Here is a 24,750-nt window from a genome sequence, read left to right as displayed (position 1 = left end):
ATTAGATGTTCCAATGTCTGATATGGCTGTTCTCAATTGCACCTAATAATCGTAATAAAACGCGTTCTCTGCATCGCCATCCCTTGCCATCGGTCACCATTTGAGCTGGTCACATGTCTGGGTGCAGTTTGAACGAATTCATTGCCGCGTGCGACAGCACATCGACGTCTGTTGAAATGTGGCCCAACCAAGTGATGGAGGAACCTGCCGTGCTTCCATGTTACGAGGAATAGAATGAAGTGTTCCACTCAAGTCAACGATGAGAGTTTTCACGCGCCCGTGGCATGGTGGAGGGTGCTAGAGAGAGCTGAAAGTAGAGTGGAGTGGTCCGCGGAGTACAGGCGATGCTGGTGATTGTCAGGTGTCCCTTAAGACTTCCACGGGCAAAATCTATAGAGCGAATCGTGACCTGGACACTCTGCTTCATCTGGGCGCGGTTGCCTTCAGAGTGCATATTTTAAAACTGATGGCTTGGTCCGTAAAATATATTATTAATATTGTTATTATTTAGTCACGAAGGCTTCATTAAATCTTTACACTCATTTCTGCCTGCAAGCAATTGCAGTTCTCTGCTGGGAACTGCAAAGTGACAACATCCTACCCAACATGTGATATCCTCATTCTGAACAATACAAGCTGCTGACTGTGCAAAAAAAATCATGTTTAATTAAATTTCCTCCTACACTTGGCTAAATGCCAGCACAGATACTTTTACCTAAATTACGTCGGGTTAACCGTTCATGTGTCAGTATCATATCAGAGTATGCGGAAGTGAGCGCCCCCTATCATGACATGGGTAGATATACATTTTGAAGAAATTGTCTGGAGAAGTCCTGTAAAACATCACTTCAGGTCACCCCGACAGAGGCAACGTTTCACGTGTCTTAATGGACGCATCGCATAGCTCCCAGTTAAATAAAGAACACTGACTGACTGCACCATGACGTTTAGGCTGATTGCCTAATCGTAATAAACCGTGGACATTTTTTTTGGCAACAAAACAAAGAAAAAAAAGTGTCGCTTTGACTTCACCGACTTGCATCGAGGGGCACAGAGAAGTGTCGCGGAAGTGAGACGCCGGCTTTGTGTCTCCGCGTGCTCGTTCAACTGCAGCCTCCTCCGAGGAATTAATTTTCGCAGCAATTTAATTCCAAATGGCAACGGCAGCTTCACCTTTCGTCGATGTAGTCCGCGGCGAGTATTTGGTGGTACATTTTCAATACGCTGCAAATAATTCCAAAGCCTTGACCTTGTGCCATGTTATTTCTGCCATTTACCTCTACAGTGCGTGATGAAACATTTGCTCACAATTTACAACTCGTAGTCATTACTGACGCGGCTTATATTGGCTTTGCCTCAGATTTAAATTCACTTAATGTCAGCGGGATGTAGTCGAGATGCTTCATTTTTTCTCACCCTCCCACCAGGTAAAACCCACAGAATTACGCGCGTCCATGAAGACTTCGATGCGAGTGGCATTTTTCGAAATAAAATGCCGCAGCAAGTTTCGGGGCAGCGTGAGGTGACACCCATTGTAGCTCAAACAGCAAATCGAGCTCGGCGAATGATGTAGTCTCACCCGGGCGCTTATTGACAACCCTAAAGTGTCTACCGACGTGCAAAATTGTAAGTTTTGGAAAACTTGGGGAGTCTTGCAAACCGGCGCACGTTAGCTGCTTCACGTTGGCAGATTTATACATTGGGGCGCGCTTCCACTCGCTGAATGGATTGCCCGAACATTAGTCGTCTGTCGCGCATGCAGAGCATTTAGCAGTGCCGTGACGTGCCCTGCCCTTGCTCCCGACATCATCCCATCCGTCTGCCCTGCCGGCTGCAGTTCCCAGAGGGCCCCCGGCATTCGACGCCCACACCACCCAGCCGCCCTTGGTGCGTCTGACAAAAGCATCAATCACTTCGCCGGAGAAAGGGGGCGATGCAGAACGTTGTGCGTAAGCTTCCGCGAATGCGCTCGGTCGTAGCGGCACCTGTAAACCACGTGGCGGCCGCAAATTGTGTCCTCGTGTACGGCAGCGTTGAAACGTCGGACTTGGCGTCGAACAACACGTGGTGCGACCTGAACAACGCATCGGAGAGCTGTGCAGAGTCCATTCTCTTCAGTCGAGGGTGGTTTCGCAGCTTGCTGACATTTTTGCACTGAGGACTTGGCTGACCTGTGGCTGTCTGATGGCTTGTGATGATGTTCATTGATGTCAAGTTTATTCATCCTTGTTTGAGCCCCCCTCAACCCCATTCATTGTCTGAAATCCAAGCGCTTGATTTCCCGTACAAGAGAAGTATCAATCATACCGGACGTATGAATCATAAATAAATATAAATAAATGCATGCGACGTGACTCGCGATGCAGGGAATCGAGCACCCAGCTCAGGTGATTGTGCTGGCGTATTCTTTTTGGCCGTGCACGCACACGGCGCGCCAGTCACGTGTGCTGGCTGGTTACGTTTTAATCACCGATGGGATGGCCTGGTTCTTGCACTGGGAAATTTGGCTTGACTCGGATTTTCACGAGCAGGTTGTAACCAGGCCGACGTCGTCCTAGCTATAGAGTATGTGGCTGGTGTAAATGTCCACGTGATAGACCACTTCGTTTGGTTATCATTTATGGCCAGGTCGCTTCTGAGCTCTCGCTCAGTGGGCCTGGTAAAATAACAAAATATATAGTTTATAGCTTCATATTTAACTGGACCCTGTGGCTTCCTTTCGTAAGCGACCATCTGTGTACTTTCGCTGAAAGCTGCCCCTCGACCTGTGACAACACCGAAGTTGAGATATTCGGCTCATCACAGCTTGCACTTAGGAACAACTTCACGCCCATGTAACTTTTCGGAATAAAAAAAAAAACCCACTTAGATGACGACAGTAGAAGCTAAAAAAAGTGTAAGATAAACCTTGCATGAAAATAACAAAAGGGGGGAGCTGCTGAGCCGACAGAGCCACGTGGACGCTGAGGTGTTGGGACGGGAATCTAGCTCTGCCGGCCCCTTCCTGCAACAGCCCGGCACGGCCCAGATCTGCTTTCTAATAGTCGTGGAAAAGTGACATCAGGAACAAAAAAACCTGGGCGGGCGGGGGGGGGGAGACAGGTGGCTGCTTGAGGCTTGCCGTGCAGCTGCGTGTAGCTTTGCCAACTGTCAAGGTTTTCCCTCTGGGCTCTTGAGGTACCTCTCCTGGGAAATCTGGAAAATCACCCATTAACATTAAAAGTCCCAGTTTTTTTTGGCAGTTGGTGTGATCATACACCACCCAAGACAATCCGTTCACATGTAGCTCTCCTCCCTTTTTTCCGGCACCGTGAGATATTCTTCCTTCCGTGATTTAACAACAAGAAACCCCATATTTTTCTGTAGACTCAGAGGTAGTAGCCCTCCGTGCGCCGTCGATGCCCACAGGGCACGATTTGCCAGCAACAGGGCACGAGTTGCCAGCAACACAACTCGCTCCGTGGGGGCGGGGGGGGGCGGGGGGGCGGCGTTGCCTTCTCGGGGCTTCCCTGCGCTCCCCCCGGCAGCGATGGTCGGTGCACGACCGGCGAATTTCGCAAACGGATTTAAACAACAACACCAACACCAAAAACATCTAAAAGTCTCTACGCATTGCGTGAAGTTGCGATGGCTTTAGTCAGCGCCTGTCATTTAGTTGGGAGACGGTCTTTGTACCCGTAGAAAGTTAGGGGAGTGTGAGCTTGTGTCGGTGTTTCGTTGATTGTGCTGCATTGCCTCCTCCCGCGATGGGGTCGTTTTGGGGTCGTACCGCCGGTGTCGCTCGGCCCCGATGTCCGGACCTTTCGGCCCCGTGTCCTTGGAGCCTCTTCAGAGAGCAACGCAAAGCAACCTGAACAAACAAACAAGACAGCAGAGGGTTAAAAGAAGAAGGGCGTTATCTCGTGGTAGTGTTAACCACAATGGATGTGTATGCCACGCAGGTGACTCTTTGTCCTTATCAGCCTCAGGCAAACCACTGCCGGATGCAGGCATACACAACAAGAACCCACTGCCATATTTCACGATTGCGTTGCTATAATCCACCTCACTCCTCCTCGTGAGCTGCTTCAATTGCTCCATCTCTCCGATGGACGATTTTCTGGGACACGTTCCATCAACCGCATTGAAATGAGGCGTTGCTTTTTATTTTCGCAATTAGAGGGGGCTAACCGGGACCGACGAATCGGACTTGCATAGAAGCTGATTACCTAGAAATGAGGCGGCTAATTTCCAGGAACCTTGTGTCTGAGACCTTCACGTCGTTTAATTTATTAATTTAGAAACAACAAAAATGTTGTGTCTGTATCCATAGCAACGGATGAAAGATGGACGTGTACTGCGATTACCTTTCCACTTGGGTGGAAACGCTGGTCTCTCTTGTCGGCAACCGGCGATGATTTATTTATCACGAGTGAGGAGCTCGCTTATCGGGAATGGTTTTCCCGTCTTGTTTCACAAAAAACGCACTTCTGTACCATCGTACAGCTCTCTGGGCCAATCAGAAAACGTGTCTTGCCGAGGGAAGGAATGGCGGTACTCGGGCTTGCTTGCGTCTCGTTCCAGTTAAAATGCTTGTTTTTTTTAGTACACTCTATAATTGGTTTTGTATGGGATAAACCTCCATCTATGTTGTACGTGCGCGTGTTTGGGGTGGATGCACAGCGATTAGCACTGCACCGCGCTGCAAATCCGCCGAATTTGAATTCGACTCCTGGCCGCAGCCAATGTCAGAGGCGAGTGATATCAGATCGGGTGCTTGAGCCTCGTTGAGGTTGACTCATCCTTAAACGAATACCTGATGCGATGTGTAAACATCAGAGACTAGGGAGACAAAGGCAGCAGTGGCAGGTTCTGGCCCACCACCCACTCGTGCGCTGTGCCTGCCTTAATAGGTGCCCAATAGCAGCACGTGCCCCTGACGGTCTGTATGTGTATAGGGGCTTTTATATATTTATCTTTGTTTATGTGTGTATAGCATATGGATGTGTTTAACCGACGTATGTGCCATCTATGAACTGTAGGGTTATGAATATGGCTTTACAACAGCGAAGGCAGAGGGTGGGGGGGAGAAAGTGGTGGTGAGCCACACTGCACTGCAAACTCGGTTACCTGAGATTGAGTCCCCTGTGATGGGTGACATCAGTGGTGAGTGTGGTTCTGGGCGTCACTGTTGAACACATCCACACTGTCGAGTGTGGGTGTATCACAGCTAACCTCGCGCGGCTAATGTTCTTATTCATTAAAAACAATGTTTTGCTTTCACTTGAACAATATTATTCTCCTCTAATGAGCTATATGAACGAGCTGTGTTTAGCCGATTTTGTGAAGTTTGCTTGGAAAGAAAGTGTGTCTGTCACCTTGCCAGGGACACCCATTGCAAATGAGATGTGAATCTGTTGGGGGTTTTCCTTGTTAAATAAAACATTACTATTTTTATTCATGACCTTACTCTGAGACAAAAGCCACAACGTTTTTCAGGCGTAGCTGTAGCTTTGTAACGTCGGCGACATTAAGCTCTGTATTTCAGTCCAATGCGTGACACATCCTTTCCTTTTAATTTTCATTTATTTCATCGTTATTCATGTATTCATCTTTCAGTTTTTGATTTGCTAACTAGTGGGGCTTTGTTTTTGTACCATCTGTGTAAGGGGCTAATTGATGCTGTGCGATGCAATTGCAGGAGCGATGCGATATAAAATGAAAATGTTGTTCTTATAATTGATATGAACCGAAGGACGCCGCGTTTGTCTCCCGGTCAAAATAAGAGTGGCGCATTGCACCACCACGCACATTACGGTAAAAGTAGAACAACAGAAATGAAAGCGATCTCCTGGATGGGGGACGGTGGACGGACTTAAAAAATGAACGTTTAGGAAAAGAAACAATATCGAGAAATATTCGAGACAATGAATGTGAGAGTGAATACAGGCCGTACGCACAAACGCCCAAGCGGTTGCAGTCAACGCACGCTTCATGTAACACCAGAAGTGGGGGGAGGGGGGGATGAAATGGAAGAGAAGTGCTGGAGACGAACTGCTTTGAAACTAAAATAAAACGAACAGTGCGCGTGTTCTTTGCGATCCCGCCTTAATATTTGAGAAGAAACAAACAACGTTATTCGTATATTAATTCCGGCGCGGTTCGCCCTGGTAGTTGAATTGCACGTGCCAAAATCATTGCCCGCGGCCACTTGGAAAATTAAATAAGCATATTCATGTCAGAGCATTTGGTTTGTTATGTTAATGATGCACCAGCTGTGGACCGTGTTTTTTTTTCATGTGTCCATAATGGATAGTTGTTGCCCTCATTCATTTAATGAAAGTGTGACTTTGTACGTATAAACTGTATCGAATCCCATTGCATATAACGAGGGCTTACAGGTGAAGCAGCCACATGACCCCGTTCACAAAACGAGCGCCACCATAGAATAGCACGGCTTACCTGCGACCAGTTGTTAACAAGGTGAAACTTGCAAAAGCTAAAGGTGCAAAACTGCAATAAGTAGCTTGAGTGACTGATCACAGAAGGACCTCCGATTAGCGCGGTTGGCGATGAACGGTGCAAAATAAGTCCAACATACATACAAGAGGGTAGTAGGCCTACTCATCCACACTGGCGAGACATCTCGGAAGAGTTGGATATACCCACACTTTACTCCACTACACAGCATCCTGAAGATCGACTGCGACTTCCCTGTTATGCTACTGGGGAGACGAGAGGCAGGGTGAAGGGGTTAAGAAACCGGCCCATTATTCAGCCACCACACCAGGAGATTGAATCAAAATGGGTAACCTCCGGATTTCCAGTGCAGCGTGCTAACCATTGTACCACGGCAGCATCCCCGAATAATCTTCAGTGCAAGCGCAATCTTCAAACGCAAATGGGGAAGCATTTACGCATTTGGCAAACAGCAGTGTTGATCTTAATTTTGGAGCTTTCGTGACTGCAGGAATTATTCTTTGGTTCTTTTGGTAAAGTCACGTATAAAGATAAAATAATAAATTAAATAATAGCATACGACGTTTCGATTGCAACACAAGCAATCATCATCAGGTATAAATGAAATAGCAACAAAAAATGTAACCAGAAAACTATAGACAGACATATAAGCAGACAGATATCACCAAGATACATAGATAGAGTAACACAGGTACAGAGAGGGAGATCGTCTCTGTGGCGTGGCCTTAAATAGACAGAGGGGCGCGGAGGCAGAGAGAGGGAGTGTTAATGCAGTCCACGTCGTAAAAAAAAAACACAAAGTAAATCACGGCATTGCATTTTTAATGCACGCGATGGTTTTATTTGTCTCGGCGTATACGAATGGAAATGATCGCGTATTCTCCGTGAATGCAGCTTCCCCGGTTTAAATTCGCAAGAATGCAAAGGCGGTTGCTGTCGACTCTCCGAGTTGCCGAGTGGCAGATGTGACAGCAGCAGCAGCAGCTGCCTCCTTCTCTGCGCACTCTCTCGTGCATTGAACGTCCACTCGCCTACTGGCACGCTCGCGGTTGCCACCTCCTCGTATTTGGCGACGTGGAAGTCCAGCCAGTGTGCCCTCCTTCTCATTCTTTGTTTTCTCCACATCCCTGCCAGAATTAGAATCTTGTCCCCGAGGAGCGCGCCCTTGTGCGTGCGCGACGAACAACTGGCCCCGGCCCCATTACTATAATGGCAACACGCAACGATCCCCCGTGCACCTTTGCAAGTGACGCAAGGTGAGGCTGCCAAGCCCTCCTTTGTGCCGTATGGCAAAGGTGTAATTAATGCGCGAAGAATGGTGCCTGTGTGATCCTTAACATATGTTGAAAGGACCTGTAATTATGCTTAGCGGTACGCATTGAGAACAATGAATCCTTTGTTTGTGCAATAGAAAGAAGTGCAATTAAAGAGACCCATTATGTAGTATGCGTAAAGTAGTGGCAGACCTACAGGGAGAGGCTCAGTGTGGGGGATGCTAGTGGCCGAGACAGGGGGGGAGGGGTGAGGCAGAGTAATGTTGAGATGATAGAGATACAGGGCATCATGTGGGAGAGGGAGCAATATTCTAGATTTGAAGGTTTCGTGACTGCAAGGATTCATATTCTTAGGTTTTTTCGGTAAAGTCACGTAGGTAAAACATTAAAATTAATAAAAGTAAAATTAAATAAAAATAAAAATCACGACGTTTCGGAGGCAACACAAGTCTCCGTCATCAGGTGGGACAGCAGCAAATCTGGCTGTGACGGTCCCACCTGATGACGGAGACTTGTGTTGCCTCCGAAACGTCGTGATTTTGTATTTTATTTTACTTTTATTAATTTTAATGTTTTACCTACGTGACTTTACCGAAAAAACCTAAGAATATGAATAGGGAGCAAGATGCCAGGATCGCGAGCGGCAGCAAATGCTGTCACCGCATCGCGCGCTTTCATGCGCGCTGCTGCGGCCGTCTGGAACGTTCTTCGTTCCGATATTAGGCAGTCGCTGGAGCTATGCACTTTTAAAATCGAAGATTGAAAACTAATTCCTTTAGAACTGCTTTTTTGTGTGTGTTTAGTCTGTTGTCCTTTCCCCGCGAGGTGCGAAAGAAGTTCCACGTACATACATGCTGCCAGAATTTTCGGGGCTCACTCACATGTCCATGCCACATACCTGTGCTCGAGAGAGACATTTTCACTTGAAGGACATTAGGCATTCCGGCAAGCATTAAAGACCGCCATTATATTTTTTATACGTAATGAAAATTGATGGTTCCATTTGCAACGCGGACTGCGGCGAGTGAATTCATGCCGGAGTGAGCGCATTTGCCCAAAAAAGACGAACCCGTTTATTCACACCATGCCACGTCTTCCTGTTTCCAATTTACACCCTGCATGTGTGAACTTACGAATGTTGTAAACAATAATATTTTGTTCTCAATCATCACCTTCTTTATAGAGATTTCATTTTAAAATAAGGGTAATGACCACGGTTTCGCCCCTTGTCAGTTCACTGCAGGATGCAGGCCTCCCCATGTCTCTTGGTAAAATGGGGTTTGTTGACCACACTGTCATCACGCTGCTCAGTGCAGGTTGATGAAGGGAGGCCAGGGCATGGGTCCAGCGGCTCAGAGCCGGTTCGGATATCCCTCGCTGCCGCACGGTGCACTTGTTGGGTGTGTAATGCCAAGGTTCACTTTTTTATCAGCTCGGTGTGATCCACTTTGCCAGATTAGCGACGTTGTACCATCGCAACCGAGTCGACGGAGTCAGTTTGATTTCGTCGCGACGCCGTCCGCGTTACTTTGGGGGACACGACCGACGCACGTGGTCGCGCGTGTCGCAAAAGCCCCACGGTGGGGAACGTACCGGCTGCATGGGAGGTAAACATGAAGTGGGTCAGTTCTGCCAGAGACCATTTCTGCGCAGAACAATCATGCCCGTACCTTCTCATTCTATGATCGGTATATCCTTTACCGGCGAGAGAGAGAGAGATGGCCTTTTATTTAAAAAAAATACGTTTCCCAGAAGAAATTATCGCAATTATAATCATAAGAATAAATTACTAAATTGTTACACGCACAGATGCCACGGAATGGACTGTTGAAAAAACGTGCTCAAACGCGACTGTGCAGCACAAACCGAAAGGCGCCAGTGGAATCCGTTGCGCGTGCGAATCTTCACCAACGGGGTGCTGACAGCGTGGGGTGGACCTTTTTGATTGGATTTCAGGGGCCATTGTTTCATTAAGCGTCCCTGCGAGGAATTTAGCAAAAAAAAAAGCGCTTGATATTTTAATCACAAAAAATAATAATTTTCTAATGCGGCTGTCAGATTTGTTTTTTTTAAAGCTGCGGATGGACAAAGAGCTTTTTTGGATTTCGTTCGAATCTGCACCGTGCCCGGCATGTACCCTCGTGACACAAATTTGTAAGCTTTATTGAGACTGCAGGAGGAATCCGATGAGCTATCCAGTATGGGCATGTCAGCAAGTTACAGCAACAAACAATAAAACAAAAACACGATAGGAGTGCAAAATTGAGAGAAAAAAACCAACCAACCAAGATTTCGAGACACAATCCAGAAATCGTCGGTGTTAACCCCCCGAAACTCATCTACAGTTGCTTCACAATAACAAAAACAAATAGTCTCGGCTAAATAGCAAACCGTGCCGGACATTACACGTATTTTGTCAAGCGTGTGTTGAGGTTTTCACTTTGAATATATTGTTTTAATCTCATCCTAGGCCCTAATGCATTGCATTTGTTTTATGGCTCGAAAATGAGAACCCTTTGTCTCTTCGGGCAGTGCCAGTCGTGCTTTCACGACGTTTTTTTTCCTAAACAAAAACAAACGGTGGATTGTTTTGCTAATTCATTTAAATGGGCGTCTAAAGCGCCACCCAATGTTGACCTATCGCTGGAAGTGATGGAGCAGCTGTTAGTAGAAAATGAAATCCACCCAAAGCCAAGTCTAAATTTGAATATCAGCCCTTCGCTGGAGGAATTGCGTGCGTGAGGCTTAAGAGTGCACCGCATACTGCACAGGTAAAACATTCAGAAGAGGTCGGCATGAGTGCGGTAGTGTTGTGTCTGCCTGTAGAGCGAGGTAGGATGGGTGCCCTGTGATTGTGCCCATCTCGAAGTCATTTCCACTATGAGCATCTGCGGAGGCCGGCTGCCTTGACACATCTCCGTGTGGTCAAGCCGGGCGCGACCCACGTGGTTCAGTGTATCAAACGACACTTGCTCGCGCGTGGTCGACCTCAAGAGTCGCCTAGCAGCGTTTCGTCTGTCGCCGCTGTGATATGGAACTTTTTCTTATTAACATTGTTTTTTCTCAACTCAGAGATTAACACGAAGAAGGGGGGTGTGCGGGGTCGGCGGTGGCGGTAACTCTAGAGAGTGAAGCTGGTGTTAAAAGAATACAAATACTGGAATGGAATTTCTTTGGCGATGATAGGTTGTGTAAATATATGCGAAATGTGCTATCTAAAGTCTGCAGATTTTCAAGGGGATTACTAATAGGTGGCAGCCGCTCTTTGATGTCCTTTCTCAAGCTTTATTCATAACATATATATATAATATTGAGCTGTTTGTATATTGCAAACATATATTTGATTTAATTCATCAAGATTGTTGTCTGAAATAAACGCACTCGTGGCATTTTGGTAGCAACGGGCCTAAATAGGAAAGTTTTTAATCAGTGTGTACAGCCTGCAATGACAGATGTTTCAGAGACATGGTAGATGACAATTAATGAAGCAAAAGCTTGAACATTTCACGAAACATTAAAAGTGCACAGACAAGCACGGAGCGATGCATGCTTGAAATGAAATCTAGAGACAGAAATAGGAACACACAAATTAAAGAGTTCACAACAGGTTAAGACGAAATTGAATCCGATAAGACATGCAATTGGGCTTTTTCGGGACACGTTGCTTGAACAAATGACATCCGATCGCGAAGAATACTAACGGAGTGGCAGTGAAGGAATATAATTGCATTCAACAGGGCGAACTCTGAGGAGATGGAGCGATAAAATCAACTTGTATGCAGGTGCAAAGTGAATGACCATGCACAAACGTTGGAGAGATGGTGTACACTTATAGGAGGCTTTCATCCGGCGGTGGACTGACCATGGCTGACGATGATTGTGATAATCGTTCGCTGTTATGGCTGTAAGGCCCCGCTAAACATCAGTAATTTTTCTCAAAATAAATCGGCAAAATTAACCGTCTCTTAAATCTTGACTTAAAGCTTTCGTGACTGCAGGATTTCATACCATTTGGGTCTTTCGGTGAAGTCACGAAAGACCCAAAGAGTATGAACCATCTCTTGTTTAAAACATTTATTATTCTGCATTCATTCGGCCCTGGACACCGTAGCACAGGACTCATCAGTAGCGTAGCATCGCTAATTGGAAAGTGCAACATTTTCATGACTGATAGAGAAACCAGATTATTACATTTTAGTGGTTGATTAACTTTGGCGGAATTTTTTCAAGTGTGAAAAGTGCCAATGGGAGACCGTGCGGTTTGGACAGAGAATGCTCCGTGAGCGTTCTCGTGAAAGGGTTAAGGTCGCTCTCTGACGACAAGACATCAAACCAACCTCAGCTTGTCTCAGTTTCACGGAGCCGTTACACGGATCACAGTCGTCGGCACATTAGGCCATACAAATTGAGGTGTTGTCATTTTAATTTATTTTAGTTATGACAAAAAAAATCAACAAAGGCAGGCGAAGCAATGATTAAATAACAAAAGTGTACAAAGCCAAAGGATATAATAATCATCACATAAAAGACCGCAGCCTCATCTAACGCCCTTTACAAATGAGTGCGCCGCTAAACATGACTAATGAATATAAAATGGGGCATTTGCTTTCTTTACATGAATATATTGTGTTTACGGGCGTAATTATAGGATAAATAGTATTGCCACACCTAAGGTTAAAAACACTGCAGCTCCTTACGCTTGTATTTTATGCGGCGGTAGACATGTTAATCATTTTTCTGATTACGCTGCTGCTAATTTAAACCATCAGCCTTCAATGCAGCGACACTGCATATCCAATAACTCGATTCAAACGGGCAGAGCCGAACACAATTACTCCGTTCATTGTGCAGTTAAGCACCTGGTTAGGCATGCATAGGTGCCTCTCAATTTGCCCGCGATTGTTCAACGCTGTCGGTTTAGCATTAGCCGAACCATTTACCGATAACGAGTAAGAAGCAGGAGGGAAACCCCCTTTTGATTCTTGTTTTGTTTTCCCCTAAACGTCGTCTGGCGATGTGGAACTCTCACAGAGAGGGAGGATTTAAACAAGAGATGGTGCACGGAGCACAAAGTAAAATAGCAAGCAAGCGCATGCTATTGATGAATTAATTGCATTTACATGAATGAATAGCGCTTGCTATTAATTTGCATAGAATACTCCGCACCTATGTTCAGTGTGAGGTGAACATTTTGTAAAAAAAAAATCATACACTCATCGTAACTTAAAAGTCACAGTTGTCAAGGTAAAATATGTTTTTAAAATCTTCGCGCTGTGACGCTTTGCACACGAAATAAAAATGGCCCCTCAATTTTGCACGTGGCAAAAATTGGAGTAGTTGCGTCATTCTCTGATGGAAGAGAGAGAACTGGGAACACTTGAGCCCACGCATAAATCACCTGACGTAAAAAAAATCACGTGCTCTGCATGGCAAGAGCATTTGTTGGATACTGGAGCCATGTGCACCTGTGCATGCAAAGCATCGTCTAGAAAGCCTCCCTCTAGCCATCTTACAAAGGCCCGTATCACCCTTGATGAGCTTCCATTAACGAAAACACAAAAGCATTGCTTGTTGACCTCCTTTGCCCTCTGACTTGAGAAAAAAACATCCTGGTTTTCACCACATCCTTTAGTCCGTAAGCCCATTTACCTACTTCTGAAAACACAGCCGAAAAAATAGAAGAGGTAAAAAAAAGAGAAAAAAAAGGTAGAAAAAAACAACCAACCCCCCATCGCGATTGCCAAAAAAAGAGAGTTAAATTCAGCAACTGAAGGTGCTAAGCAGAGACAGCTGATTAGAAGCCCAGCACCGCAGTGTCACATCTCTTCACGGCACTGGCAAGTCACGCGGCGAACTGCACGACGCTCATTTTGCTTTTGTTTCCGAAATGAAATTGGTTTAAAAAAAAAATTATTCCGTAGGTCAACATTTGCATTTTGTTGTGGAACCAACAAAAGGGAGGAGACCGCGAGTGGGCTTAGGTCCTGGCAACAACAACAACAACAAAAGGTCCTAACGAGGGGGCCTATGAGAAGCAGCGCCGTCCTCCTGCACGCACGGCACTCGCATCATTGTTTCCGCAGGGCTGGCGGTGGTGGTGGTGGTGGCGGTGGTGGTGGCGGTGGTGGTGGTGGGGGGAAACTCAGGCAGCACGCACCGGCTGGATTGATTTGCAGAGCCCTTTCTCAGTACATGGTCGATTCTAATGAAAGCCAATTTCCACACCCCCCCCCCCATCCTTGTATTACAGAGAATGGCACCTTCCAGAGATTCAATCATGTTAGCGGGTCGCTCCCGTGACTGAATGGGGTAATGCAGGGCTCTCTCTCTCTCGAGGGGAAGGGTGCATGGATACGGCAAAAGGCGGGACCCCCAAGGGGAAACCTTATTCCGGTTTAATATGCACGGCACAGGCGGTAAGTTAATGCATTACGAATGTTTCCCCCCGATGCACTTAGTTCTGTCCGCGGTAAATCTCGCGTTGGCAAAGGGTTGGGGGGGGGGGCGTAGCTCGATCCGAAACCCCGTTGCAGTAAGTTCTGTAATTTACAATAATTTTGCTTGCTCATACTCTGGGCTGAGCCTCTTACCCCACCACCACCACCATCAGCCACCACCCCCCCCCCCCGATCCACACAACACTGGAAGATTTATGTATTGTGCTGCTCAGGCACCCTGTGCAGGATTATTGGCTTGCTCTAGTAAATAACACCTCTGCTGCAGTGATAACTTTCCAAGGTTAGAAATCTAACCGTGGAGATTTTTCTCGTTGAAGCAAGGTGCAGCAAGAACTGGGATATATATATCACATAGTGCCATGCAACCTCACATTTTAGTGGCCATTATTGCTGTTTTGTGCAATGCAGTGAGCTTTTTTTTCTTGTTGTCACATTCGTCATTATAAGTATGTCCCTCCTGGTCCACCTCGTTTGTACACGTTAAACTATATCTCCCCGGTCGTTTGCACCACGACGAGGCCAGCTAATGAGCACAGAGCTGCCAATGACGGCCGTGATTAGTGGAAGTGGATGTCTGCCGCTCTGTGGCAATCGGATCGGCTGCATGAAGTCAACCGCCGCCGGCCACAGCCGCTGGAACTCGGCAGCGAGCGGGCAACAGGGCGACCTACGGTGCCGTTGACACGCGCCCTGCACCCGAGCTCACTCGAGGCTTTGACGGTGGTTTACGATGGAACTCGAGGGTTGTACAGGGCCCGAGTTTGCGACGATGAGTGTTTGCGATGCATCAAAGGGCACCACGAAGAATTGTCCATGGGTGCACGAGCCTCGTCTTTTCACCCGGCAGGATAAATGAGTGCAGCAGTGTAGGGTGTTTGGTACGCCGACGTGTGCCAAGATGTCTGGATGAATAGGCCAAACACTCTCTCGAAACCCTCTCTCTTGAGTTCCCTGTCGTGGAGGCCTTAAGGTCAGCAGCTGTGTGACCAAGCAGTTGGAGGGCTGCACCTTCATCTTTAACACATTATTTCCATTTGTTTTTCTGAGGTGAGTTTAGGATTGTTTGTATATCTTGAAATTCGATTGACAGGTACTTCCAAGCTGAACGAATAGCATTGTGGGATTCTACAGTGCCACAGCCAGCCTGATGAACAACATTCCTCCACGTGTGAAAAAACCTAGTACAACAATAGTGTACAATTTTTCACTTAAACACACGTTTAAAGAACATTGTATTATGACGATGAGTGCATCTTTTTTTGAATTGTTTCTTTCGGTAAAGGGTACTTATGATTTGTGTTTATTTAGTACACCTGCCATTGTGCAGTAGTTTTAAAAACCATGTTCTTGAAGAGAAAAAAAACCAGATGAAATACATTTTAATAAGAGGGTGTCAAATATATTTATCTCGCACAATGTGCGCGCCGCCGTGCGGTGGCTCGCATGAGAACCAAGACAGAAGACGCAGCATTGGAGGATGCAGCACCCTACAACAAAAAATTGGCGAAAGTTAGAGAGATTAATACAAGATTGGAGCGTTCAAGACTTGTCTTATTACTGGTGGAGGATGCCGAGAGGTGATATTGAAACAGGACTGAATCAAGATCCTCTGCAGGGAACCCACAACTGAAAGGTGCCCTCAGGGATGCCACAGGTGAGGGATGACCAATAGGAAAACCACATTTATTATTTATTACCATGGGCCTGTATTTTATGAATTTAAACTAGCAGGCTAGGTGACAACGCACTGATTAATCGATCAATATTGATTCTCTAGCTCACGATTCATGCATCGAATCACGTGCGTGAGAATCGATGCACTTCAATTCATATACTGTATGTTGTAAGTAATAGGTTCACGTGACCCCTTCATGCCACTGGAAGCCACTACATTTATCACAATACTAAAGAAAGAATGGATTCTTAGAGGGTTCCAGTTGGCTCAGAGGTCAGAGCACAGAGCTGCCACGACTGATATCCTGGGTTTGACTACAAGCAGCCACCTGTGACTGAAATAGGTTGTCAAGTCTAGCGATTTCACGGCCTCAGTCATCATCACTGAGACCGTAACATTATATTTTCCCTGAATTTGGCCAAATTCTAGATGAAAGATTGAACGTTATCAGTTGGAATGCCGTGTGATGAACGTTTTTACCTGGAGCAGGGCAGGTGGGAAAGTCCTCGCATTGGCGTGGACAAGTCACTTAAATAGATATTCAGAAGTAGTTCTGTGACATTTACTTCTGCGGGCCGTTCCCTAGCACTGCCCAGTGAAATTTCGGAATGGATTTCATCTCATTCCATCACATGATGTGGATATAACAATCTGCGACAAACCAATTATTGATCCTTGATTCATGACCCTGAATCGCGATCAACCATTGCATCGCAAGGGCAGATAATTGAGTCGGCCCCTGATGAATCTACGTATCCACGATATTATATTGGCACGACGTACATCCCCCCTCCCCCCCATGTTTTATTGACAATTGACTACACACAGATATGAACCCATCAATAAGCCCTAACACACATTGTTCTCGTTAGGCACCAACCCTGTAGTATTAGTTTGTGTGTGGGGGGGGGGATACTGAAGGTTCAGCCCCCCTTCTAAACATTTTTAGTGAGTCAATGACTATGTTCAATACTGTGTAATGACTGCTTCACACAGTGGCTGATCTGCTGCGGTCTCCCTATTTCAACATGTTCCAGCTTCGTGTGATGATGTATAAACGGCCGGCAGAAGTTGGAGGAGTCCGTGACAAAATGTAGACCGTACATGAATACAAGAATAAAGTGATCGGCATTCACAGCCTTTACTCATATAAAAAAAAAAAACACACGAGGTGAGAGTCAGAGCAGAATTCACGTTTAGAGAAAAGCAGATCGAATCGCGACTCGTTCTGTTCAGCGTTTAACATTTGTCAGATTTCGTTTCACACTCAGTTTTTATATATCGCCCCCCCCCCACCGCACTCGGACCAAGGTCACGCTACAGGGTCACGGTAGACATCAACATTTCTAAAGCTGGCTCGACGCATACGTTCACACCACCTCGAGGTCGTCCACGTGGCAGGTGACAAACCGTTTGCAATTGTGCTACGCCGCATACGGAATAGTCAGATCCAGAGGGGACGCAAACGGTGCTCGTTTTCGAGGGAGGGAGAGAGAAAGAAACAACGTTTCAGGGCGGCTGGAAGGACAAGATGCGCCGCCGTGGTGGAGAGGTTCTTCCGTTGGCTCGTTTCAACAACGACGATGGGACACGTTCTGGAACAGTCAGGCGTTTGCGGAATTCCACTCAGGCGTTCGTGGTGGGGAATAGCGCAAAGTTTGCATCTCGTGAATTTTTAAGAGAATCGAGGAGAGAGGGGGGGGCATTGGCTTCGTTGGTGAGAGTAAAACGCTTGAAATTATAAGGCAGCAGGGGGGGGGGGCGTGCTGAGCCTTTGGGTCTAACTGGCCTTTCTCTTAAAAAAAAAAACTGGTTACGCTTTTAAATGTCACACACCTGTACGGTCGCCCATAGGAGGCCGTGGGTTATTTCGAACGTTCGCAATTGCCGTGGAAGTCTCTTGAAACGAGAGATTGTCAGAGAGACTGCTCCTTACGCACGGCACCGACTCTCGCAGGCTCAACGCAAGAGCAGGGCTTGAACTCTTTCTGACAACATTCGTGCTAACAGCGCGGCAAGGCCCCACTGACAGCTGCTGCCATTCCACGACAATTAGAAACCTAACCTGAGCCGTGCCGAGCTGTTCCTGGCATGGCCCACACCACAGCTTGGGTCCTGTGCCCTATTGTACGGCTCCACTGGCATGGACCTCCCTCCCCTCCTCTCCCTCCCTGGAGGAGAGGTGATTGTGCATTTTAAGATAGATAAAGAAATGTAATATTACGTTTTGGTTTGGATTTACAATATCCGAAGTTCTAATATATTGTTCAGTCTCTTCTTCTCCTAATTAATACAAACATATTTTTTGATCGAAGCAATAGACGACCACAATGGCTCCTCTCCCTTCTGCGTTGATCCCGTGATATCAACACTGTTTGAGGGCAGCCCAGCTGGCTGGGGGCAGGGAGCCCCCACTAATTGAAACGAGCTTCATAATTGGGCTGCATAGTTCCCTACCCCCAGCCAGTTGGACTGCCCTCAAACAGTTTTGATATCACAGGATCAACGCAGAAGAGAGGGGTTTTGATATCACGGGATCAACGCAGAAGAGAGGGGAGCCATTCCCCTCTCTTCTGTGAAACGAGCTTCATAATTGGGCTGAATAGTTCCGTTACAGCTTGCTTGGTCGTCCAGGGAATCAGTATTCATGTTTTAAACGACCTTTATTTATAAGCAGGTTCATGATTGTCCGTACATTTCTGGTGCAAAAACCAACTGGATTCTTGTTTTCTTACACCAAGGCTGGCTGACGCGAGCTGCACGGATGAAAACAACAAGACAACTGGGACTCTAGTGGGTTCATACAGACCGCTTCCATCCTCGTGCGAGCCGCCAACCCCTTCTTATGAGCAAGTGAGTGCCATCAACCCGGATTAGAATGAGATAAACGGGTGGTATAGGCGCAGGCCTGCAATTGCTTGCTCACAGCACTGCTGTTGGATGAGCCTTCGCTCGAGTGAGTTTGTGAGAGCCCCTCTAGAGCAATGGTTTTTAAATTGTACTGCAGCTTTGCATCCCACTGGTTCTCAGGAAGGGCATCTCACACCCACATGGGGTGCGTGCACCCCAGGTTAAGAAGAACCACTTCTCTAGAGGGTATGAATGATACCTACCACGTAATACATACCACGTAATACCTAACACGTGATACATACCACGTCCGTGTTTGAAATCAGCGTACCCCCAGGCCTCTTCCCTCTTTAACTTGGAGAGAAAACGCAGAGGCATCCTCTCGAGAGAAACGGCGTCTGTAAACAAACAACACTCACCTTTATTGTGCCTCCGCGGATTTATAAGTAATAAGACACAGTCAGGAGAGAAAAAAAACACATCTACGAACCAATAATGTCATTAGAATACACAACAAACCGAACGAAAGCCCAAACAAGTTTTATGGCATAATTATTATTATTTTGTTGCTGTGCTTCTGCCAACATCAACAAAACTTGAAGATAGACGAGGAGGTGGTGGTGGGTCGGTGAGAGAGGGCGGATCAGTGAGCAGAGAAGCATCCTCTGCTTTGCCCTTTGTGTGACTCCTCTCACATACAAACACAAAGATCCCCCGTGTAGCCTTAACAGACTGTTGGGGCAAGTGCTATTAATGAAGGCAGGCGCGGTATACGAAGGGGGTGGGTGGCCAGCACCACGCCCGAGCGCCTTTGTCTCCCCAATGGCGATGTTAACACACCACAGCAGGTACTCATTTAAGGCTGAGTCGACCTACACACACACGATGCTATTTGTAAACGTATGGGTGACTATATCTCTGACCTCTCTATGTACTGTAGAGAAGGGCCACTGCCTAAAACGTCACATTATAAACTATTTTTGTGTAAGGCCATTAACAGTGTAAATGACGAATGTGTTGAGTGTTTTGTTTCCTGTTGTTACGATTATAAATTGAAAGGCAAAACGCGGTGACGGCCGGCTTTGCTGCGAATTGTGAATTTATGATGAAGGGGGATGCTACGGCGGGAGGCAGTTAGTGGTGTGGCTTTGAGGGCCCATAATCGTCGGCAATTCCGAGTGCGGTTCACCACTTTAGTGCCTCCCCGTGCCTCTCCGCGCCCCTTTGCCGCAGGTCGAAGTGGTCTACCCTTTGGATGCCCCCTCACGGGGCACCGAACGATCACCGTGAGTAAAAAACATTGGCTCCTTTGGGCATCCATCGTGATGTTGTGCCAATGGAACGATTCCCTGAAAGGAATACGTCATTGTGTGTATATATATATCTCTACAGCGAAACAGGTGGACTTCTCCACACATCTGGCTGTCGTCTGATGAAGCTAGTTGTAATTACTGGCAAAAACCTCGTACTCAGATCGTAAATGTTGCGGCTTGGCTCTCCAACACGCCGGTGTGCTGTACTAGTATACTACACTATACACTACACTATACACTACACTACTATACACAATACAACCACACTACTATACACTACACCACACACTAGTGCTGTACTAGTGACGAATTGGCCACGTTCTGTTGACGTGACAACCCTTACTAGTTGGCTGTGTCGGGTGGTGGCGGGTTTTGCGACACATTTATATATTTACGCGATCTCACCCGAAACGTCGTGATTTTTATTTTATTTTTTATTTTACTTTCATTAATTTTAATTTAAATTTTTTACCTACGTGACTTTACCGAAAAAACCCAAGAATATACTCACCCAAACCGCCCCCCCCGTATTATAGATATATAAATATCGTCTGCGCAGTTGCTCTACAGGGATTCTGCGTGTGAGCAATGGTTGGCATGCTACACCTGAGTTCCAGAGGTTGCCTCTTCCATTTCATCCCAACCTGGTTCGATCTGGTTCGATCCCGACCCTGACGCCCGCTGTATATCTGGAGTTTGCGTGACCTCTCCCTCTCCCTGTGGTCGCGTGGACTCTCCTCCGGCTTTTCCCTCCACATTTAGAAAGGTGCCTTCGGAGTATTTGGCTGCGATAGATTTTCACGTGATAAGCCTCTTCGCTGGGCGATCATTTGTGGCCAGGTCGCTTCTGAAAAAACAGTTATATAGCTCAGCGTGGCCTTACCTGGTAAAATAAAAATAGTTTCAAGTTTGTGTTTAGCAGTTGAAACAATTGGCGACATTATTAAATCCCTGCTCCTCTGTCCACCCAGCTGCAGTATAAATGGGCACACCACACTTAGTGGATCGGCAGGTCTCCTGTGGTGCAATCACGCGTGTCTTCTCCCACCTCTTCCACGATATCTGGCCAGCAATGGAAGAGTAGGCCAAAATCACTCTTTAGCGTTGCTCTCTCTCGAGCTCCTTTTAGCAAGATGCCCTTCCGCCAGCGGTGACCTGTGCAAGTAATTGCCGGTTGTGCACCCTTTACCGTTTGACCGCATTTACAATTTACTCTCAACACTGCCGTGACGATGACGACCTGGTGGTGATGAGTAAGCGTTTGCCCCCCTCCCTCCCTCCCTCCGCTTGTCAGCCGCTCCACACCTTCGCAAGACTAAACGACGTCCGTTTCGCGTCGGGGAGTTGCGGCGGGCGCGTTACCTCCAGCGCCATGCTTGTGCGCGCGCGCGTGCGAGCGGCTTGCCACGTGCGAGCGGCTTGCCACGTGCGAGCGGCTTGCCACGTGCGAGCGGCTTGCCACGTGCGAGCGGCTTGCCACGTGCGAGCGGCTTGCCACGTGCGAGCGGCTTGCCACGTGCGAGCGGCTTGCCACGTGCGTGACGACGGAGGTGCGCGTCCCCCGCTCGAGCGCGCCGGAAACGTGCTCACATCTTCTCAAAATGTACATCTTTTTAGACAAATTGGCTTTTTTTCTTTTCTTTCGAGAAGTCAATCTCCCACCACGTGTTTGCACGGCCCGACGCGCGCCTCTGGTTAAGCGTTATGCGAGGATCATCTGCCGGATGGGGGGGGGGGGGAACCCCACTGTGAAGGTCTTTCTCGGAGAACGCATCAAGTATTAATGAGGTTTAACCGTCGTTTTGGTGCTGCAGACACCATCGAGCTGAGGGAACCATACAAAGGAAAATGCTTTCAGCAGCAGTCACGATCAAGATCAGTAATAACAATCTCAAGGGTATCTACAAGCATGGCTTGTTATTAAACTATTAGCCAGTGCCTATCAACCCCTGTTTGTTATTTTGGAGACAATAATAGCCTGCCTGATAGACTGCAGGCATTTCGCAGCCTTGGCGGCATTTTGCATGTTAATATGGAAGGGCTTATTTATTTATTTCGAGGAATGTCAAGGAGAATTCCAGCATTTGCATCCTCCGAGGTGATTGGTGATAATTGTGCGCTCAACCGACTGTGGGGGAGCTTAATTGGAGTAGATGAAGAGTCATGGACTGCAGTGTTGATGACCCCAGGGGTAATACACACTGCCCTCCCCACCAGTTGATTCTGAAATGTCAGAGCCAATAACCGCGGCTTAAGGGACGCCGAGGCTCTGTTCGGAGCTGTGGTGCTTCGTCAGCGCTGCAAGAAAGGGGTTAATTCTAGATTTGAAGCTTTCGTGACTGCAAGGATTCATATTCTTAGGTTTTTTCGGTAAAGTCACGTAGGTAAAACATCAAAATTAAAAAAAAAAACCCTAAGAATAAGAAAGGGGTTTCTGGATTGTTCAAGTTCAGGCTGATAAATGTTTCCTCTAGATTTGAAGCTTTCGTGACTGCAATGATTCATACTCTTAGTTCTTTCGGTAAAGTCACGTAAAAATGAAATGAAAATTAATTAAAAAATATATATATATATTTATTATTGTTATTTTTATAATGTTTTATCATTTTATTTTTTATTAATTTTATTTTAATTTTTTACCTACGTGACTTTACCGAAAGAACTAAGAGTATGTTTCCTCCTCTCTCCTCTCTCCTGCACCTTCAATTTTTCTTCCACCGTGATGCCGTCCCCCGCACTCTATCCCTTCATATCCTGCTCAAACACAATTTAGAAATGCTTTGAAACAAATGAACTTGTTTCAGTGATACAGGTTTCCACCCCATTTATTTGTACAGCATCTTGAAAGCCATTGGCATTTTCACGTTCCATTAATTAAAATTGTATTGTAAATACGTACCCATTTACTTTAATCAATAGTCATTGCCTTTTTAAATATTAAGTAATAATATGCAGCCCTGGTGGACGAAGGCCTTCCCCATGTTGTGCAAGGCCATGGGAGTTGTTTTTGACCATACTTCACTCTGGTCAGTAAAACTTGATGAAGGGAGTGACCCAGAACTGGGTCAAATATCAGTCCACTGTCAGCCACTGCCATAAATATAACTCGGGTCACTCGATTGATAGTGCAGTGTGCTAATAACTGCCCACCACTCCTGTTAAGCATTAATAATAATGTGTATATATGTGTGTATATGTGCTATTTTTTTGGGGAGCGATTGTATAGCGGTTCACGTGCTACGTTACGAGCCCGGAAACCCGGGTTCGATTTCCACTCACGGCGAACACCAGCGATGATGATCTAAACCGGTCCTGGGCCTCCCCTAGCTCGACTCAGCTTCAAATGAGTAGCTAGTGTGTAAACATCGCCACTGGGGAGACAAAGGCGGCCGAGCGTGGTGCTGGCCGCCTACCCCTTTGTGTGCGTGCTGGCCTTCATAAGTGCTCGCTAACAGCACTTGCCCCAACAGTATGTTACAGGCTATACGGGGGATCTTTGTCTTAGTTATTTCTTTACCTGGGAAAGCGAGTCTGAAGATTCGATATCAGGAGGGTCCTCCACCTGGGATGTTGAGGATCTTTAACTCCAGTGAGATTCTGTGTTACGTTATTAGTTCTGGGAGGAAAGCAGAGAACCAGGAGGAAACCCATGCAGAGCAGGGGGAGAGAACGTACAAACAGTACACAGAAAGGAACCTCAGTCGAGAAGCGAACCTAGGTCCTTGTTGCTGTGAGGCACGGTGATTACGACTCTGCCCGCCCACGTTTTATTATTGTTTTTTTACCCAAAAAAGTTTCACTAAATCTCAAGACTTTTTTCAGGAGGGTCTTGCAGTTGTGATTTTTTCGGCTCAACGCATTGACGGGCAATTTGTAATTTTACTAAAGTAAGGAAGGATGTTGTGCATGTTTCACTGAGCCACGCGCTGCACTGGAGCGAGTGTTGCTGGGGCTTGCTTGATAAGTGTGCGCACATGGCTGACAGGAGCTTCCGTCATTTTGACGAATTGCAGAGTGCACGATTTGAGAGAGCGCACATTTTTAAATGCCATTGCAATTGACAATTTTCACGTACAATTTAATAATCAATTTGTTTAAGTGTTAAATGCAATTCGCCATGCGTACATGTCAGGCCGTGTGTCCTTCGTGCACCGTAGATGCGTTGTTTTATGCGTAATTAATTGCATTGTAACGACGTAAAGTAATGCTTACAAATGACCAGGGTGACCAGTGGTGCAGTGGTTAGCACACTGCACTGTTATCCTGCCTGGCCACCTTAGTTATATTTCAGACCATGGCTAACATCAATGACGAGTGGTATCTAAACCCGTCCAGGCCCCACCCTGCACCAACCTGCATTGCGAAGTATGGTTCAACTCATCAGTTATGACATGTCCACTGCTGGATGAAGGCTTTACACGGCGTTGGGATCCCGCACATTTCGACAATGGCATTAACATGGCTCGCTACCACGTGTCCGCTGGCCTCCACTCTGGTTTTCCAATCATGCATGTTTTCTCCCCATCGACTGCCTTTCCATGACCAGTCTCGTCCATCAGTCTCCATCCCTTCTCGCACACGATGTGTCCTTTCCAAGCTCACTCAATTCTCCGAACAGTCAATATCATGTCTCTCATTAGTACTTTCTTACGTGAGTCAAGTGTAGCTCCTTCAGTCGCTCAGCATCATACAAAACGTGCACTTATGCTTTTGCGAGCTTT

The 24,750-nt window shown here is 46.7% G+C and overlaps 1 protein-coding gene across 8 annotated transcripts in view; it reads left to right on the top strand.

Annotated features, from left to right (window-relative positions):
* LOC144941126 (receptor-type tyrosine-protein phosphatase delta-like) overlaps positions 1 to 24,750 on the top strand; it is a 613,380-nt gene that overhangs the window by 167,344 nt on the left and 421,286 nt on the right. For 6 of the 8 annotated variants that reach the window (XM_078867646.1, XM_078867645.1, XM_078867643.1 and 3 more), the window contains exon 4: positions 18,608 to 18,719. The exons of 1 other annotated variant lie outside the window; for it this stretch is intronic. In XM_078867646.1, coding sequence (XP_078723772.1) covers positions 18,712 to 18,719 — 8 coding nt within the window. In that variant the 5' untranslated portion in view covers positions 18,608 to 18,711. Of the gene's footprint in view, positions 1 to 14,068; positions 14,150 to 18,607; positions 18,720 to 24,750 lie in introns of those variants that run through there. One more of the 8 variants, XM_078867644.1, reaches the window with a different exon arrangement.

This window comes from Lampetra fluviatilis, chromosome 24 (genome assembly GCF_964198595.1).
Source record: "Lampetra fluviatilis chromosome 24, kcLamFluv1.1, whole genome shotgun sequence".
Lineage (NCBI taxonomy): Eukaryota > Metazoa > Chordata > Hyperoartia > Petromyzontiformes > Petromyzontidae > Lampetra > Lampetra fluviatilis.
This window is presented reverse-complemented; position numbering and strand designations above follow the sequence as displayed.